Here is an 18,825-nt window from a genome sequence, read left to right as displayed (position 1 = left end):
GTGCTCCCACTAGGGGTCTTCCCAAGTGGCACTAGTGGTAAAGAACCTGCCTGCCAGTGCAAGAGACATAAGAGATGCAGGTTCGATCAGGCGGGCTACAGTCCATGGGGTTGCAAAAAGTCAGACATGACTGAAATGACTTAACATGCACTAGGGGTCAGGTTTGAGAAATTTCTGTTGGCACTCTTAAAAGTCTTACCCTCCTCACTGCCCTGAGGGACCCTGTGGCCTCTGAGTGGCTGTCTGAGGATGACCAGGGTTGTGTGGTTCTCTCACTGTGCCCAGGTAACATCTGGCGTCCCCTCTCTGTTCCCATCCATGAAAATGATTTTGGAGGATTGCCCGGCAAATGCCTCCAGTGAGAACTGTGGTGTGAGTGCAGTGTGCCATTTGACACAGAAATTCAGAATCTAGTTGGTGGGATAGAATGTCAAGCAAACTGTAGTCAGAACGGAGGCTCCAGGGGCCAACACTGCAAGATCAGCACTCTGCTCTCTGCCTGTTGTGTATACCAGCATGCATGTGACTCACTTGCTACAGATGACGTGCTGAGTTCTATTCTTTGTCCCCCTGTAGAGAGAAGACACGGTTCAATGTGTAGACCTTCTCCATCTCCGGCGTCTCCACCCTCCAATTCCAGGACATCACTAGTACAGGTGAAAACAAAAGCCTGTCTCAGCGGCCATAACTCTGCCAGCAGCTCCTCAAAGCCATTCAAAACGCCCAAAGACAATCTACTTACCTCCAGCAGCAAACAGCACACAATCTTTTCAGCGAAGGGATCAAGGGACAAACCATGGTGAGTGTCGGGTGGGTGCTGGCGGCTGGCTGACTGTCTCGCTGCTTGTCCCCGTAACCACAGGACGCAGTGCTTACCCATTGTCTTTGTTCCTGGGCATCCTGTCCAGGAATTTCGGGAAGTGGGGAGAGAAGGGACAGAAAACCATCGTGATGGGATAAGAAACCTAAACACTGGAGAGAACCGGGAACCTTAAAGGACTGTCTGCCTGACAGGGGGATTTTTTCCACTCCTGAGAGCTGAGGCAAGTTGTATCTAAGAAGAGAGTAAACAGAGAAATACTCCTCAGTTATACGGTCACCTCTCAATTTTCTGCCCCAGTGAAGAGAAGTGTTGGTATAAATAATCAAAACCACAGCCAGTCCGTCCAGCAGGGAGTGAGGCCATGGCTCTGCCCAGGGCCCTGGAAGGCAGGCCTCCCTCACAGAGCCCCCATCACAGGCAGCCTGGTCTCTGCTCAGTGAAGTAACTGCCAAAAGGGGCAGGTAATTGGGAGCTGACCACAGGAGGAAGAGAGGAAATCCAAAGAGAATGTCGCCTCTTTGATGGGGTGGGAGAGGGCTGGCTGCAGGTGACTGTGAAAAATCAGAGGCTTTTAATTCACTTTTTTTATCTCCATCTTTACGGAAAAGTCAGGAAAGGTTACCTGTGGAATGGACAGATAGGAAACCAAACGGAAAACGAGGACAGGAAGCAGAAGATGAGTATCTTCAAATGGCAAGAGCCCTTAGGGACCGGCTTAGTACAGAGCCTCCAGCCTTATCTTGCTGGCCTGGTGAAGGCAGATGAGGGATAAGTATGGAGATTGTTCATCTATTTATTTAAAGAGGAAGAAGTCTTCTGTTAATTCATGCTAGTTAATTACACTTATGTTCATAGCTGGGAAAGCTGTGGACGAAAGTCATCATCAATTGGTTTGTCACTGCACGTGGGAAATTATGATGACTTTGTAAAGAGCTAATTGTGCCAGATCAACTGGGGAGCCTCTCACAACAGAGAAGAAGGGTTCAGACATGGCTGTCAAGAAGGGGAGTCACCTGTCGTGCAGCCAGGGTTCACAGCCAGGCTTTGTTCTCTTCCGAGTGTTAGGATCTCCATGCTGTAGGATGTGACTGTAACTGGTTAGGGAAGACCTAGCCTATGAGGGATACTGGTGGCCTCTGGGCCTGCCTGCTGGTCGCGTGAGTGTCCCTCTTGTGGTGACCTCGGAGAGCACCTGAAAGGTTGTTTGCCAAGGCATCATCTGGTGTCCCGATGTAAGTGCTTCCTGAATCACTGCCTGTATACAGATCTCGCTGCTGACCTTGGGCAAGTGGCTCGATCTTTGTGTGCCTCAGTTTTCCTCATGTGTAAATGAGGAATGTGGTTAATGATATCTCTGCCCCATGGGATTTTGTCTATCCCTGTGAGGATGGGTTCCCTTGTGGCTCAGCTGGTAAAGAATCCACCTGCAATGCAAAAGACCTGGGATCAATCCCTGGGGTGGGAAGGTCCCCTGGAGAGTGGAGAAAGGCAAGGCTACCCACTCCAGTATTCTTGCCTGGAGAGGTCCATGGACTATGTAGTCCATGGGGTCACAAAGAGTTGGACACAATTAAGTGACTTTCACGTTCATGAGGATGTAGTAATCTAAGTTCTTTAAAAGCAGCAGGTGTGATGTCTGGATTTGGGCACACATTCAATAAATATTTGATGATCATGTTATCATTATCACTATTGTCACATATGCCAAAGGACAGAACTCCTATAACCAGGGATACAGATTGAGAAGAAAAATCTCCTGGTAAAAGTAGAGAAGTGGTTCTTCAGACGCAGACTGAAGTTGAAAATGGAAAAAGATAACCATTGATTCAGAGTCTAGAAATGAGCTCTAGAGCAACTAAATGAGGGAAATTGGGACAAGGCTCATGGGGAGTAAGTTGGGAGGAATCTTGGGGGTCACAGATCACAGTGTGGATGCTGTAAATGATAAACATGGTCCTAAAGGGCGAGACACAGCACAAAGGATTCTCCTAGGAAACAAGGCTTCAGGGGGACCACTGGCATTAGATCAGCTACCACGTTTGGGTCACACCAACTAGCCTGCACTTACTAAGCCCTGCTCTGGGCAAGACCCCTTCACCTAGAGACAGGAGGTGGTTTTGAGAGAATCTGAAAATACTAGACAGGGTCCAAAGAAAGGCAATCAAAAGGGTTGCAAGGAGAGAAATAGCCATTCTGAGAAAAGGACTCCAAAAACTACAGCACTGACCTTGTGTGAAGAGCAGAAAGGTCCTGGGTGACCTACCTGACTGCAAGTAGGTGGATATTCTAGACAGATCAAGGGATGCAGTACCAGTGAGGCTGAGCGTTGATTGCAGCAGCCTTCTGACTGCTCTCATCTCTGGTCAGTCCATCCCCTGCCCACCAACGCCAGCGAGGTGTATCGGAGGCCTGGGAATAGTTGATTTGGCAGCTTCCAGGGCCTATTTCAGTTCAGGAAGGCTTCCCTAGAGGGCTGTGTGGAAGAAGCACTGGCCAACAGACAAGAAAAGCCCGTTTAAGTCCCAGCTTGGCCACTAACATTCTGCATGACCCTGAACAAGTCACTTAAGTTCTCTAAGTCTTATTTTCAAGCCTGAATATTTTGTAATTTTTAATTCACAGTCCTCAAAACTTCTCTAAGTTTCTTAATCATCTACTGAGTTTGAGTTAGACTCTCAGCCCATTATATACCGTAGATCCCATTCCAGTGGGTGCCTGAAGTGAGGAGAAAGCAGAGGCAAGGCTGAGTCCCCCTTTAAAAGCCAAACACCTACTTCTAGAAGGAGGTTTATCTATAAACACCCTCTACAAACTGACTACAAACCCCTTAATCCAATCGTGATCATTCGATACTATCCCCTTGCTCTAGCTTCCGCACCATGTCTCCCCTTGGTCCCTTTACCTAAAACATCCATCCATCTTTATTCAATTTAACATTTAATGAGCACCTACTGTAACACTATGTCCCAGCTCTGTAATAGTCCCTAGGGATGTACAGGGCTTGTCACCTGTGGCACCTTTGTGCAAGCTAAAAAAAAAAAAAAAGCCTGGATACAGCCCTGGACCAGAGAGCACAGTTGGCTAATGACCATCATCCCTTACTCACTTCCTCAGCCTGACATCTAGTACAGAGCACAACCTGCACAACTGTACACTGTGCCTTGGTGATACAAAATTAAATAAGACACACTGTCCTAGGAAGTCTGTAAAAGGAAACATGAGCCAACACAGAGTACAGTGTGATAGGAGCTAAGACTTTGGTGGCACAGAAGAAGGGCACCTAACCTAGGCCGAGGACTCAGAAAAGGATTTTCAGAAGAGGCCATACTTGAGCTGAATTTAAAGAATAAATAGGAATTAAACTAGACAAAGAAAACTGGACTAGAATGGTAAATCTTATATTGATACAGGTATGTATGTATATGTATATATGTACACACACATACATATATAAATCTAATAATATATTTTTAACTCCAATTTTTAAAAATCCTTTTTTTTTTTTTTTTTTAAGAAAATGGGGATGGTGTCCTAGGCAAAGGAAACAGAACATACAGACGTACTTGCTTGTCAGGAGAGGCAGGTGATGAAACTGAATAGGTGAATGAGGGCCAGATTATAAAATTCCTCTGTATGAGCTAAATTCGGGAGTTTGGACTTCACCCTGAAAGCTGCATGGAGCTGTGAAAGGAGTGGTTTTAAGGTGTAGTAAGATCTCCATGGCAGCAGTATGAAGGTGGCTTGAGGGGCCACTTGGGAAGCAGCCACAGCAGTGAAAATGCTTTTGTATGACCCAGGTGGGGCATGATGACAGCCTGGACCCAGACAGCAGTAGTGGACATGTACGGAAGGGAGCAGGTGAGAGGTACTGAGGAAAGCTCCACAGGACTTTGGGGTTGGTTGTGTCAGGGCTTGTAGTACAAAGGAAGAGTTTAGGGTAATGTTCCTGGCTTGAATAGCTGAGTGACTGGTCCTGCCACTTCCTCAAGAGAAGGACAGAAAGGACCAGAGTCTAGGGTAAGGAGGAAAGGAGGAGTTCAGCTAGGGAGTCAGTGGAGTTTGAAGTATCTGAGAAACATCTGCGTGGAGATGTCTGCTGGGTATTGAGTGTCTGGAACCAGAGATCGGGAAAGAAGCCTGGGCTGGGAATGGGGATTTGAGAGTTGTCAGCGTAGATGTGGGCATTGAAGCAGTGATACAGATGGGATTTTCCCTAGCAAGATACGGGGCTTGAGAAGAGCAGGGGCCAAGGGCAGGGCCCTGGAGGATGGGGGCTGGGTTGGGGGGGGTCCCTTCTCTCCTGGCTCAAACCCTCACCGCTCTTCACTGCGTATCCCAGGGACCTCCTTCTTCTCAAAGCCTTTCTCTTTCATTCTCTTCCTTGTTACCAGCCACTTGATATACTGGCATCTCCTTTTAATCCCCGCTGCACTTCATTTTTGCCTTACCCATGCCTCTGTGATGTTGTAGATGAGACCTCTGTATTCCTTCTGCTCCATGGTAATTGCAGGGCCTTTTACACAGCAGCTTCTCACACTCAGCAAACACAGTACCCTTGTCAGTAAATATTTGTTGAAGTGGATGAGATGGATCTGACCATTGGAAAGGATCATAAGGTTTCCATTCCTGGAGACAGTTAACCCTTTATCTAGAATTGTCTAGACTGGCACTATCCAATCATGTATAATGTGTACCACACATGTAATTTGAAATTTTCTAGTAGCTATGCTGAAAAAAGTGATAAGAAATAAGTGAAATTAATTTTGAACAATGTTTTATTAAACCTAATATAACCACAGTATTATCAATATATAATCAGTGAGACAGTTCATTTTTTTTCCCAAATCTTCAAAACCCTGTTTGTGTTTTACACTTAGAGCATATCTCAATTTGTACACTAAAATTTCATTGGAAATACTTGCTCCATATTTAGATTGCATTTTAATAGATAACAATTATAAAATAGATTTGCGTACCCAAGTTGTTCCAAAATATAATTAAAACATTTTCTAATAACTGAATCAAGTACCTATTTTTAAATTGTGAATTAAAGTTAAATAAAAGTTAACGTCAGATCCTCAGCCACATCTTAAGCCCCTCTCCTCTAGTTCCTCTTAAGTGCTCTATCAGATAGCACAGACCTGAACACCTCAGCCAGGTGACCCTGGGTGGGTCACTCTGGTTCTTTGATTTACAGGTGTGTGAAGGTAACTTCTCAGATCTTTTTACTATTATGCTTCCTGACAGGAGTTGCTAAATTCCCAAATGGAAGGAACCCTCCTGCTTTCTCACATTCACCTGATGCTCCTGGGGGTGCTGTGGGAGCAGAGCCGGAGGACCCACTTTGGTCACGCAGAGCATCCCCGGCCTGAGCTCTGTTCCCTGTTTCCAGGAGCTCTGCATCCAAAGGCCAAAGTGTAAGCTGTGCCTGTAGGTGGGGGCCATGGCTTTTAGATGAGGTTAACAGCAGGTTAGGGACGCCCTTTTCCAAGTAGCTCAAATTCACCTGTCTGGCCATACAACACCGCTCATGAGTTCAGGCTCACCTCCTGCCATCTCACATAAGGTTAAATGGTCCATGGGCTTGTTGTTTTCTCCCTTCTGTGCCTCGAGAGGTTAAAGAGCAACTGCATTAGAAGAGAGGAGGACACGGGGCATCCTGAGCTATCACCTTTGTCCCCTCTGCCGGCAGCACTCAGGGTTTGCCCAGCACCCAGGCTGTCAGAGGCCCTCTCCTCTGGTTCACCAGTGGGGACCACCCCTGGGGAAGCCAGAGGCCAGAGAATATCCTGCCTGAAGTCCACAGAGCCAATAAAGGTGGAGGAAAGTGAGTAAAAGGGTTTTGCTCCCAGGTGGAAGTTAAGAGGGAATTCTGACTAGTTGGCTCTTTACTTATGTCTTTGTTCTGCCAGGGGACCAGCTTCTTGTGTCTGACTTTTCCACCTGCTGCCGCTTCAGCCTCCCTGGTCCAGCTTGATGGGCCGATGGGGGAGCTCAAATTTGCAAAGCCACTGATGTGGGTGGGAGCAGGGAGGAGGTTTTCCTCCCCTGCATGGCTTGTTGCCTTCTCTTTGGGCCTTATCAACCCACTCATGTGTGCTGAATGCTAAATGTGCTCAGCTATTAAAAATGCAGGAGATGAGCCTGCTGCTCCAGAAGGAAAATGAGCCAGAGCAAAAGAAAAATCAGCAGGCTCTCAGTTTCCCTGCATGTGCCTGGCAGCGGGTGGGGGGGTAGGGCCCCCCTCCTCAAGGAGGCAGGGCTCCTGCGGGTGCTTAGGATGGGAGGCGTGTCCTCCTGGGCAGTGGGGGCTGGGGGCTGGGGGCACTGTGGAAGCTCCGTGAATCAGGAAGTGATAACTGAGAGGCTCTGCCAGGCGCCCTGGGAGAAAGGTGGCTGGCTTATTGCTTTTGCTTGGCATTGGTGTGAACTGGGGGCAAGACCATAGCTCAGTATTGATAGCTCCCACAGGACGTAGGGAGTCATCTCAGGATTTGGCTGAGGCTGGAGAATTCTAGAGACTCAAAGGACTGCAGGCCCTCCAGGTGACCTGACTTCTCTGACCACCCCAGATCCCACAGCCTGATTCTTGTAGTGGCCCTGCCCTGCTCAGAACTCTTCAATGGCTCTCAGGTGTTTGACTGCAGAAGTTTAACCCCTTTGGAGGTAGATATATGATCTGGCATTTCCCCACTTGTCTGACTACTACTGCCAGTGTTTTAACCCCTTCGTTTCATATTCCAGGTGTCCCGATCTCACTGAAGCTCCTCAGCATGCCTCCATCTGTTGGCGTGTGCTGTTTCGCCTAACAGCAGCAGCCTCCTTGCCTGTCCCTTTTTGTTGTTCAGTTGCTAAGTCGTGTCGGACTCTTTGGAATCCCGTGGACTGCAGCACACCAGGATTCCCTGTCCTTCACCATCTCCCAGAGTTTGCTGAAACTCATGTCTATTAAGTCTGTGATGCCTGTCCCTACATATGCTTAAAGTCTCTGCATGAGTATTGCTTCCTCCATGAAGCCTTCCTGGACTTTTTATACGGATTGAGATGCTCCTTCTTCTAAGCTCTCATTAACACTCAAGACGCCAGTATAAGAGCTACCATCATACATGGTACTTATTTGCATCTTTAGCCTCCTTTGCCCTTTGCTGCATCCCCATTTTTTAGCATGGAATCTGGCGTCCAGCAGATGTTTCATAAACGAATATATGACGAGTAAGTGGATGAATGAAGGAGTCTGTGAAACTAGAACTGCTCCTATGCCTTCTTTTTCCTCACAGAGATTTTTCTGATGCTAAAGGAAACCGCAGGTATAAATAATGATCTTTTGAGTTCTTGAGGAGAAATCAGGGTGCCATGTGGAATTCTTTTTCCCTGTTACAATTATTAGAGTTAGGAATGGAGAACTAGGTCCTAAGTGATAAAAAGTGATAAAAAAAAAAAAACAAAACTAGGTCCTCTGTGCTCTGGCAAGAAGGGAAAGGTAATTTCTTTTAAGTTAGAGGCAACAATTACAGTCATACCAACAAACAGCTCCTGCATGTCAGGTCCCAGGTTGTTATAAAGAACACCCTGATCAGAAGGGAAGTGAAGAGGTGGCCTGGCGTTCCACAGAAGTCCCTCCCTGGACTCCTGGTTACAGATCCAGCCCCTCACACAAGAGGTGGGTGGGGGGGGGCACATTCGGAGGCCAGTTTTTGCCCCTCGTGGTGCAGGTGTGGGTTTCAAGCAAGAAGGAGTGAGGCAGAGGATGAGGGGCGGAAAGCAGGTGGCCTGAAGAAGTAGATGGAGGTTACTGTGATGAGCCACAGAAGAAAGAGTAGAAAGAGAAAGGGCAGGTGGGTACGAGGATGGAAAGAGGGGCAGGTTAGAAGATGCAGGTGTCCAAAGGGCATAATATCTCTGCCAGGGCAGAAAGGCATCTGAAAATTAAACATCTAAGTGCTGCCTGTTCCCTCAGTTTCAGAAGAACAATGGACGGTTCCTTGGGCGTAAACTCAACTTATCTTGTCGAGTTACGGAAGTGCTCAAAAATAGGGGCTAGATGGGATTTCCCTGGCAATCCAGCAGTTAAGACTCGGTGCTTCCACTTCAGGGGATGAGGGTTCGATCCTTAGGGAACTAAGATCCTGCATGCCATGCAGTGTGGCCAAAAATAAATGAATAAATGTTAATAGGGACTAGAATCTAAGGAGTAAAATATACTCTAGGACAACTGGGGAAGGAAAAGAAATGACATGTTGCAGGGGTAGGGGAGAGAGAGTCTGAGCCAAGAAGGTTAGTAACCATGGTCCTTCATATCTGCAGAGGACATTGTTAGTTTTGGATGCCTCCATAGGCATTTGTGCCTTTGTGTGACTCCTCTTTGAGCCTCACGGCTGCTCGGTGATGAAATGAGGAAACAGACGTCCAAGGTGATGAAGAGTTAGGCCTGAGATGACACACACCAAGCTGGACGGGGGAGCTTTGTGGGGTGGAGCTGGAGCTATGGTAAAGAGCCCTGCCCTTAGAGCACCCTGAAGTCAAGCTCCCTTGCCACCCTTCACTTTGCTGAATTAGTGTCCTGGGCCAACCTTTCTAAGCCTTAGGTTCCTCATCTATAAATTGTGGCTGAGGAGGAAACATGAGCTCCCGTGTGTGGGCACAGCCACCACCCAGCACCTAGCAGTGCTTCGTGTGCATGGCAAAGGTGAATGAGGTGCTGTGTGTAAGGGATGGGGGGAGGTCAGCAACCCCCCCCCCACCTTTGTCATCTCAGTGGCTCCTCTACCAAGAATAGAAACAGCTGGAGGCTGGTCCTTTCCTGAAGCATTTGTACTGGTGTAGAGCTGGTCCGCTTTGTATTGTGTTATATGATTTAACCTTCATTGCAAAGATTGGCTTATTCGTCAAACACTGATTGGGCCAAGTGCTAAATAGTATATATATCTCTGGGTAACTCTGGAGTGATGGATACATTTGGTCCAGCTCCCTGTCCTCAGGTAGCTCATGGTCTGGCCAGGTCCCAGAGTCATAGAACTAAAACCTTGGTCTTTGATGTGATGAGTGTGGCAGAAACATCAAGGAAGGCAGAGCCAGTGCTGAGAGAGGAGAGGACCCATCAGTAGAGGAGAGGACCCATCAACCGGATGAAGGCAGATGGGGGTGTGTTCACCCCGTGAGGAAGGCGGGCACAGCAGCAGAAGGAACAGCCCACCCACCAAAAGGCCCAGAGCCAGGCAGACACACCCAGTGTTCAAGGAGCGAGAGTTCCTGGAGGCTGTGGGAGAAGGTGCCAAGGGCGGGAGCCGTGTGGGGCCAGCTGTGAGGGTGGACTTGGTCCGTGGGGCAATGGGAAGCCTGCAAAGCCCTCTAAGCAGGAGGATAGCAGGGTTAGATTTGCATTGGTGGAGATGACTTGAGCACAGAGAGAGGCTAGATGGAAGGTCTGATGATAGGATTTTGATCCAGGTTCTGGCAAGCAGTGAGGAGAGTGATGATGGGGCTTGAAGTAACGCAGAAAGGAGATGTTGATAGCATAGAATTTTTTAAAAACACAAACTGTATTTAATTTGGGGCAAAGCATCTTCTGAGTTTGCTGTAGATCAGTGTGAAGACTCAACTCTTGAAGGTTTAAACAAAACGTGCTTGGCGTTCTGGATGGAGGTGGTTTGGTGTGGGACTGCCTGCCCAGTGCTGGATTCCAACACGGAGAAGGAGGAATAGGAAAGATGCTTCCTGGGGAAGTGCCCCTGTGAAGGAAGCTGGGAGCAGAGGCTGGAGCGCTGATAGTAGCCAGGGATGCTATGCTCAGAACAAGCTTCCTGAAAACAAAGGCTGGGGGCCTGAGCCCTGGTCCCTGCTCCCCTCCTTCCCTGGCAAGGGCACGGAAGATGTTCTTTGAAAGTCCTGCCTCTCCAAGTCAATGTTGGCCGCAGGGCTTGAGACAGGCGGTGAACGTGGTGGTGTGCTGTCTGTGGAAGGCCAGGCAGGGGCAGGCTGGATGGCTTTTAGCTCCAGCAGCGGGAGCTGGTGACCTCTGGCGGCTGCAGGCGGAAGCGCGGCCACTGGCCACTCCTGAGCAAAGCCTGGCTACTCTGGGGGCTCCATTCTGCCCTGCAGTGGTGCTCCCTCCAGGATCCGCTTGATTCCTGATCTCTGCCATCTCAGATCCTGCCTTCAAAGGCCCTTGATACCGTTCATGCCTTGCTGTGAATTTCACTAGGTACTTATTTTCATTGTGAGGCTTCCCATTCTCATAAGTAGAAGGAAAGGCACTGAGCAGGTATGCTTGTTTGATCTGGGCTTGTCTTAAATTTCTCTTTGACTTATCACCTGAGGCAGCACTCCTGCAGGCAGTCCGGTCTCCAGTGCACTCCTGAGAGCCTGTCCAGCTTCGTGTACCCTATCGTGCCAGGACTCTGTTCTCCCTTCGTTGTCTTCCTCTCTCCTCTGATTGCTGATTTTTCCCATGGCCTTGGAGCATCACAGCTCCCCAGGAATGTCAGCACATTAAGTGCCCGTTGATCTCTCATTGGGTCTGGAGACTACCTCCTGAGCTCCTTGCTTTGGGAACTCCTGCTTAACAGAAGTGCCAGAGACACTAACAAAGGCTGATGCTGGGACTTCTTGCTTCTAGGGAATCTGGAGCAGCCTAGAAGGGGGCACATGCAGTTCTTCTGGAGGAAGAAATCTTAGAGCCATCACAGAGATCCCCATTGCCTCACATGCTTCAGGGTTGCAGAAGATAACATGTTCATATGAGAGAAGACTGGAATTCCTCTCACTCTTGTAGAATATGTAGCCATGTGGGAACTTTTACCACTAGTCCAGGCTTGGGCAATGCCTAGGATACTGGGACAGAGAAGCAGGTGGGATTGTAAAGCAGGGCTGAGGGCTCCTGGAAAAGGGTCGCGTCTGCAAAGGCTTCTTACTCAACTCTGTTTTTTCCCTTTGCCACCCCCAGGAAGTGGTCCTCCACTCTGGGTGAATATAGAGGGCCAGTCGCTCCCACCCAGCTCTTTTCCTACCTTCTCCTCCTCCTCATCTACCCCCTCCCTCCATTATGGGACCAGAAGGCTCAAGAGGACAAAAAGTTCTGACAGTGACAATGACTTGCACACAGACATATACCCCTGAAGCATCAGGGTCCGTGGGGGTGGTGTCTCTCCTTGTTTTAGCTACACTTTATTGAGGGTCAACTATGTGCCCAGGGACTAAGCTAAGCACTTTATACATATTATCTCAGTCAATAACTTCAGATATCTATCATGACCTTCATTTTACTGATTAGGAAACTGAGGCCAGAGTAGTGAGGTTTTGAGATGAACCAGGCAGGGCAGCCTCATATGCCTGACTGGGCATTGCCCTCGAGGATGTCCCAATGAGGAGGCAAGGAGGTGCAAAAGCCAGCTTTCCAGGCCGGCTACCCTTCTTCTAATGCCCACAGAATTCAGATGGCTTTCCCACCAGAATGCATCTAGCAATAGAAAAGGCAGGATTCAGATCTAGGTTTGTCTGATTTCAAAACCTGTGTTCCTAACCATTATTCTAAACTCTCTTGCAACACCCTCCGCGTTCTGTGACTTTATTAGAATGGTGATAAGGCACAGACACCCAGTTCAGCCCTACTTGTCCTCCCTGATTTGATCTCACTTGCCTCTGACCACATTTACAATTTGTCAAAGTCAGCTTGTTCATTTCTCCCCACCTCCTAAGGGAAAATCCCACATCATTCTTCCCAATGACTAATCTCCTCTGCCCTCAACTGATGGACAAGGTCTCGGCTCGTCACCCAAGTCACTGATGAAGATGTTTTAATCTTCTTGGCCAGCGATGGGTGCCTCTGAGTTCCACTAGGTACTGCTCTGGGCCAGCACAAAATCTTACTAACCAATCTTTCTTCACCTTGGCTGCCAGGGTCCCTTATCCCTAACAGCTGTGTGGTCTGACCACATTTTTCCAGCTTACGGAGGGTGTGTTATGTGGGAGGACCTCCAAAACTGCAGAGGCCAGGAGAGATTATGCCTGGTGCTTCCTCTCTGCCCACCAGGCCTTGACACTCAGCCACAAAATAATATTAGATTAATATGGTAGATTTCCTTATATCCTTTGCTCTGTGGTTGACTACCCTGTTTTCTTTTTAGCTTAACGTATTTACAAATTGGCTTTCTGAAAGTTTTCCCAGTCTTTTTCCAGATTGAAAAAAAATACTATGTATTCATGTGCCAGGATTTATGTAGCTCCTCTTGTGTCTGTTATACCAAGGCAAGACTTTATAGCTCTGTTATTTAGGCTGATTCTTACTGATTGCCTGACTTCCAGACTTTAAGAATGTCCCACCTATTTCTTCAATTTTAAAAATCTAAATTTGACATCATGTCCTGATAGCAACCCCCAAAATGCATCCAAGAGAACCAAATAGAATTCCTTCTCTGCAGACCTTTTAAAATAGGGTCAGTTTGTCTGAATTTGGGATCACTTACCTACTGTCTCTGCTTGGAAGACAAGAGGCTGGGTGAGATGACCCTTTCAAGGATTGGCCAGTAAATCAGAGATCCTCAGAATTCTGCCAGACTAGAAGCACAGGTTCATGGGTCTTTATTGAAGGACTTGGTGGGAAGAAATCAGACAGCTGAGAACTCTCATCAGACATGTAACCCACAGCACGAATACCATATGTCCTCAGGCTCCTGCCTGTCAAATCCATCTTTCCCCTGTGCTGCTAAGTGGAGCAGGGCTGGCAATGATTTCTGCAGGCCTAAAGATTTTCTAAACCATTCTTACAAGGCTTATCTGTTGATGATGAAAGGATAAATCATGATTATCAAGAAAGCAGAGCTGGCAGGAGAGCAGCTGGCCCTGTGACACGTTGGTGGCCCTTGAAATGGCATGAGAAGATTCTCCATCTCTGCTCTTTTGCAGACATCACTGGGCAGGGAGAGGAACCTACTCAGGGCCAGGAGAACCATTTTTCTTAAAGTCAGAGGACCCTCCTTGGTCCAGAAAGGTAAATTCAGACAGGCCAAGTACCCAGGAAGAAGACACAGGCAGCTGAAGCAGCACTGATAGAGCCAGCAAGGAAGGTAAGGAAGGACTGTTCTCTACTATGGGATCCCTTCTAGGGAGCTGAGACAGAGATACCGAGATAACAAGGAGGTAAGTGCTCCCAGTAGTAATAGACACAGCAGGGGGACCAGCTGCAGCCCTGAGCTCCCTGAAAGAGTTCATCCCAAGCGAACAAAACAGGCATTATGAAAGCAGCAGGGAAAGAGCGGGGACTCCTTCCCTTTCAAACATTGCTCCTCAAAGAAAGGACATGGTGGACTGATAAATGCAGCTAATTGTGAGACCTGGGGAAGTGTGTAAGTGCACACCTTAAGACTGAAAGGGAAGGAACTTGAGGGTCTTTGGTTAACCTTAGGGAGAGCCAAGCAAACAGACTAATAAATTGCTTAGTCAGTCATCTGGGTATTGCCAACCCTCCACCCCACCCAACTCCTAGCACGAAGGTGTTGGAGAGCCTATGATTTGACACAGAAAAGGAAAGAGGTGCCCAAACTGTGACAGCAGGGATCAGAATCTTTGACTTCTTTCCAGATAAAAAAAAAGTGAACCTGTTATTCAGGGTCTGTTGCCTAGGGCTGGAACACTACGTTTATTGGCTGGGAGAGGTGAGGGGAGTGAGAAGGGGGACAGTGAGAGAAAGGAGAAGATCGTCCTGAGATGACAATGCCCAGGCAGTTGTCCTCCTCACACATACAGGGGCCTGTATGTATATGAAACAGGACCTGGGGCTCTCTATAGAGTCTTATGTTAGTCAGGAGTGAGAAAAGATGGAAACTTTGGAGTTGGTTTTCAAAATTGTGAACCACCATCTTGCAATCATTTCCCTCTTTGTTCATCCATTTGGGATCTGGATGCTGTTGCCAATAGGACTGAAGAAAGGAGACTGAATGGCTGGACTGATGGCTGGCATTTGTGCTGGGATGAGACTGGTGAGGTTGTCTAGGAAGAATCTGTACTTCTCTCTCTTTTTGCTGTCTCATTTCCTCTGAGGTTGTATTCGACCCTTCCCACTATCACTGAGCTGACTGCCTCCCAGTCTTCTCTTAATTCCCAGCAGAAGTACCATCTCAGCTCAGCTAAGAAGCAGATTGCCTTGAAGGGGAAGCTCAGAGCCTTTGGGGAAAGAAGGGATAATACAGAGAAAAGGATCAGGGATGGTCCTCAGGCTCTCCTCCTCTCTGCCTATAACCCTTCTCCATTAGCTAGGGGACAACCTTAGCATTCCTATCCCATCAATCAATCTCCCTTCTCTTTCTGCTGCCAAGTGGCAACTTACATGTCTTCAGGGGCATTTACTTAGTGGCTCTGTTCCTTACTGACTCATCTGGTCTTTAGAGCTCTTTGAAACATTCTTGATCAGATTTTCTTCACTAACATCTCCCCATTCCAATCCCAGAGGACCGTGTATCAGCCTTCCCTTCTTCTTACTGCTGGGTGTTAGTTTCACATCCTGTCTCTGGGCACTGGGGTTAAAGTCCAGCTGGAGTTCTGGAAGTGCTGGCATAGAGGGTATGAGTGGACCACGCTCACACAGTGGAGAAAATATCAAACTAGGAGATCAGTCACACACGTTGGCCGGCCTGGCATTGTTCCGGTGGCTCGACCTGGTGCATGTGACCTCGCGTGGCTGCCTTATGGGGCTCACTGGAGCTAGACGGTAACTTCAGGGAAGAAACGCAGGCTGTGCCATGAGCATCTGGGGACCACTTGAGTCCTTTTTTATGTTTATTTCAGTTGGCACAGTTGCTCTGGATCACCCTATCCTGATATCATCTTGGTCTGTTAAGCTCATGAGTACTCAGCATGTCACTTAGACTCGTCGTGAGGCAAGAGTGGATCTGGAACGTGAAGGTCTTAGTTTCCTTTCCTGAACTCACTTGGCTTCACAGGGAAGTATATGGGAGGAGGCCACTCATGTGCTAGAGAATCTTCTCACCTGGCCACGAGGCCATGTGTGCATGTCAACACTTGAAGTTTCCCTTTTTTTCTAAATAAGTAGAAGTCAACAGGTTAGAATAAGGGTGACACATCAACAAGAGCTTTTTAAGCAGGTTCTTATATTTTTTTTAAATCAGGATATTGGAGAATAAGCTACATGAGTTTTATAATTTGTGGGATTTTTTTCCCCTAGTTTGTGCATTTAAAATTTTTTAAACTATGGTGAAACACACATAACAAAATTTTAGCCCATCTTAGCCGTGTTTAATATACAGTTCAGGAGTGTTAAGTGTAAACAGGCTTGCAGGACTGCAACTTAACACCCACTGAACAACAGCTTCCCTGCAACCACCATTCTACTTTCAGTCTCCATGAACTTGAACTCTAGGTGCCTCGTACAATTGGAATTATGGAGTAGTAATCTTTTTCTGACTTGCTTATTTCATTTAGCGTGATGTCATCAACCTTCATCCATGTGTCAGAATTTCCTTCGTTTCTAAGGCTGAACAGTATTCCACTCTGTGTATCAACCACATTTTGTTTACCCATTCATCCACCAGTGGACATTAAAGTTGCTTCCACCTTTTGGCCATTATGAATAATGCTGCTAAGAAGAGGTATACAAATACCTCTTCACCACCCTGCTTTCTGTAATTTGTACCTTTTAAAACTGAGTGAAGGAACGAGCCTGTAAGAAGTTAGTATCCCATAGCCTTACGTATTTTACCATTTAGAAGAAGTTGGGAATGCAGCACTAATTTCACCAGGCAAGCTCTTTTGCAGCTTCTTAGTGTGTTGACTTTTCAAGGGCTTCTTGTGCTGTTCTTCAGCCATAGGATGAGTGCTTTGAGAATTGCCATTAACTAGAAAGTGGTGGCAGTGTAGCTTTATCTCAGTGATTGAGACGCTGATCAAAGACAGAACTGTCAGTAACTTGGTATCTTACTTAAAACTGCTGTTGCAGTTTCCTCTCACGTGGGGCTTGAGATCCCACCCCATGCTTCCCCAGGCCAAAAAAGCACGTGGTCTTGGGGTGAAGTCTGAGGTTTGGGAGCAGTGTGCTCCACCACTGAGTGCCCTTCTCACTGGCAAAGGCCTATAAATAACATCCGGGATCCTGTTTCAAAGTCAGAAAAGGGGCAAGGGCTAGCCACAACAACAAGGGCTGAGGGGGTTGCTGAAATAATTTCATGAACAAATTGATCAAAGAAATGATCTGCGAATGAATCTTGGAGAAGGGAGAACCAGCCAGCCGTGAGGATAGTTAAGACTCCTCCCCTGCAAAACCAGCATGTCTTTCATGCCCTTCATTGTCTGCAGGCATGTCTGAGCCCTAGTTTAGCCCATTTGGCATTCAGAGAGCTAAGTCAGCTACACTCTCAGCTCAAAGATGACTTGAGGGTGCTGAAGTGTTTGCATTCCACCCTCCTGCAAGGAGGAAAGGGAATCTAGTTCAAGAACTAAAGCAAAGCTTACTCATCTCATCTCATCCTTTCAGACCCGGAGACGGAGTCCTCCACCGCCCCCTAGACACAGGGTCTTCCAGCATGAAATGCACAGAAATTAAATGCATATCCATTACAGAAGAAATGGCAGGGAAGCAGGGCTAGAGTGACAGATTCTGAAGAGCAAACATATACCTTTGTGCTCTGTCTTCTTAAAATTCATCCTCTCACCTGCCAGCCTTGAGAATTGCCTATTTACATAACTAGCTGCCTAAAATGGAATATTAGATAATGTTCCATGGCGGCCCATCCCTGGGACATGAGTGATCCAGGAGTCCTCTGACAGCGCAGAGCATGGCCCGCTGGCCCGCAGCCCTGCCTCCATGTACTGTGAGCCTGTCAGCACTCCGAGCTGAGCAGATGTCAGGCCCGGTCGCCCGGGTGGGAGACCAGCCGAGCAGCGGGGGCGGGGACGTGATTCAGCATGCGGCTCCATGGCACACCGTCTTCAGGGACAGACTGCACCGCTTCCTGAGCTTCACAGCGGGCACCCTGTTCTGCCCAAGGTGCTGTCTTGGAGACTGCTAACAAAGGGGACTGAGGAATGGGGGAGTGACAGGATCTCTGGGGACAACTGATCCAGGAGGTAATCAGTCAGCACTGATGCCATCCCTGGCACCATGCCAGGCTCGCCTCGCCGTCGGTCTTTTCTGAGGCATGCATCTCCCTCCCATCAAAACTGGAATCCTGCTGCTCGCTTATAGGAGGAGTATAAATAAGTGATAAGGAAGTGTCCTGATAACGATAAGCAGGGATATCGTCTCAGCAGACCAGATGTATCAAAGAAGGCAATTGTGTGTGTGTTTGTTCATTTATTTTTCAGTGTTCCGGTTCCCGTAGTCAGTTTAGAGAAAATTCCTAACCTAGTGAAGGCAGATGGTGCCAATGTCAAAATGAACTCTACGACCACTCCTGCGGTCCCCTCGTGCTCCACCTCATCCTCTGCCGTCTCCACCCCGCCTGTCATTAAGCCGGTCTTGATGTCCAAGTCAGTGCCACCTTCCCCAGAGAAGATCTTAAATGGCAAAGGAATTTTGTCCACCACCATAGACAAGAAACACCAAAACGGCACCAAAAACAACAGCAAGCCTTACAGGAGACTTTCAGGTACGTGTCTGTGTTCTTTGAGTCTGGCTCATGATCAGACTACAGCTGAGTCGCGTCCAGAACTAGGGAGTGATGCGATCTTAATAATTGAGCAGGTCTGTTTCATTTTAAGGGGAACACGGAGTTTACCTACAAACAGGAACTCCCATCTCAAAACGCAGGGGAGAACTGATTCTCTTAATCCCGGGCCAGACTGATGATGGCTGGGCTGAGTTAGTTCAGCACTTATCGGGAGTTATCCTGGTGTTCCCAAGGCAGGGCGCTCTGCACCCCCACAGCATTCTGTGGGTTCGGAGGGTTTTGTCCTTGCTCTGACCGGATAAACCGCCCCTAGATTCTGAAAAGTCTCAGGGCTGTGGCCTTGGACAGCCCACTGTGATATCTCCCGGTAGCTGAGGGCAGGCTTGG

General features: G+C 47.9%; 1 protein-coding gene across 7 annotated transcripts in view; it reads left to right on the top strand.

The window, feature by feature from the left end:
- The window catches only part of ATXN7L1 (ataxin 7 like 1), a 253,029-nt gene that overhangs the window by 204,157 nt on the left and 30,047 nt on the right, over positions 1 to 18,825 (top strand). For all 7 annotated transcript variants that reach the window (XM_043463018.1, XM_043463021.1, XM_043463020.1 and 4 more), the window contains 2 exons: positions 577 to 799; positions 18,134 to 18,417. In XM_043463018.1, coding sequence (XP_043318953.1) covers positions 577 to 799; positions 18,134 to 18,417 — 507 coding nt within the window. The remainder of the gene's footprint in view (positions 1 to 576; positions 800 to 18,133; positions 18,418 to 18,825) is intronic.

This window comes from Cervus canadensis, chromosome 3, assembly GCF_019320065.1.
Source record: "Cervus canadensis isolate Bull #8, Minnesota chromosome 3, ASM1932006v1, whole genome shotgun sequence".
NCBI classification, from domain to species: Eukaryota; Metazoa; Chordata; class Mammalia; order Artiodactyla; family Cervidae; genus Cervus; species Cervus canadensis.
This window is presented reverse-complemented; position numbering and strand designations above follow the sequence as displayed.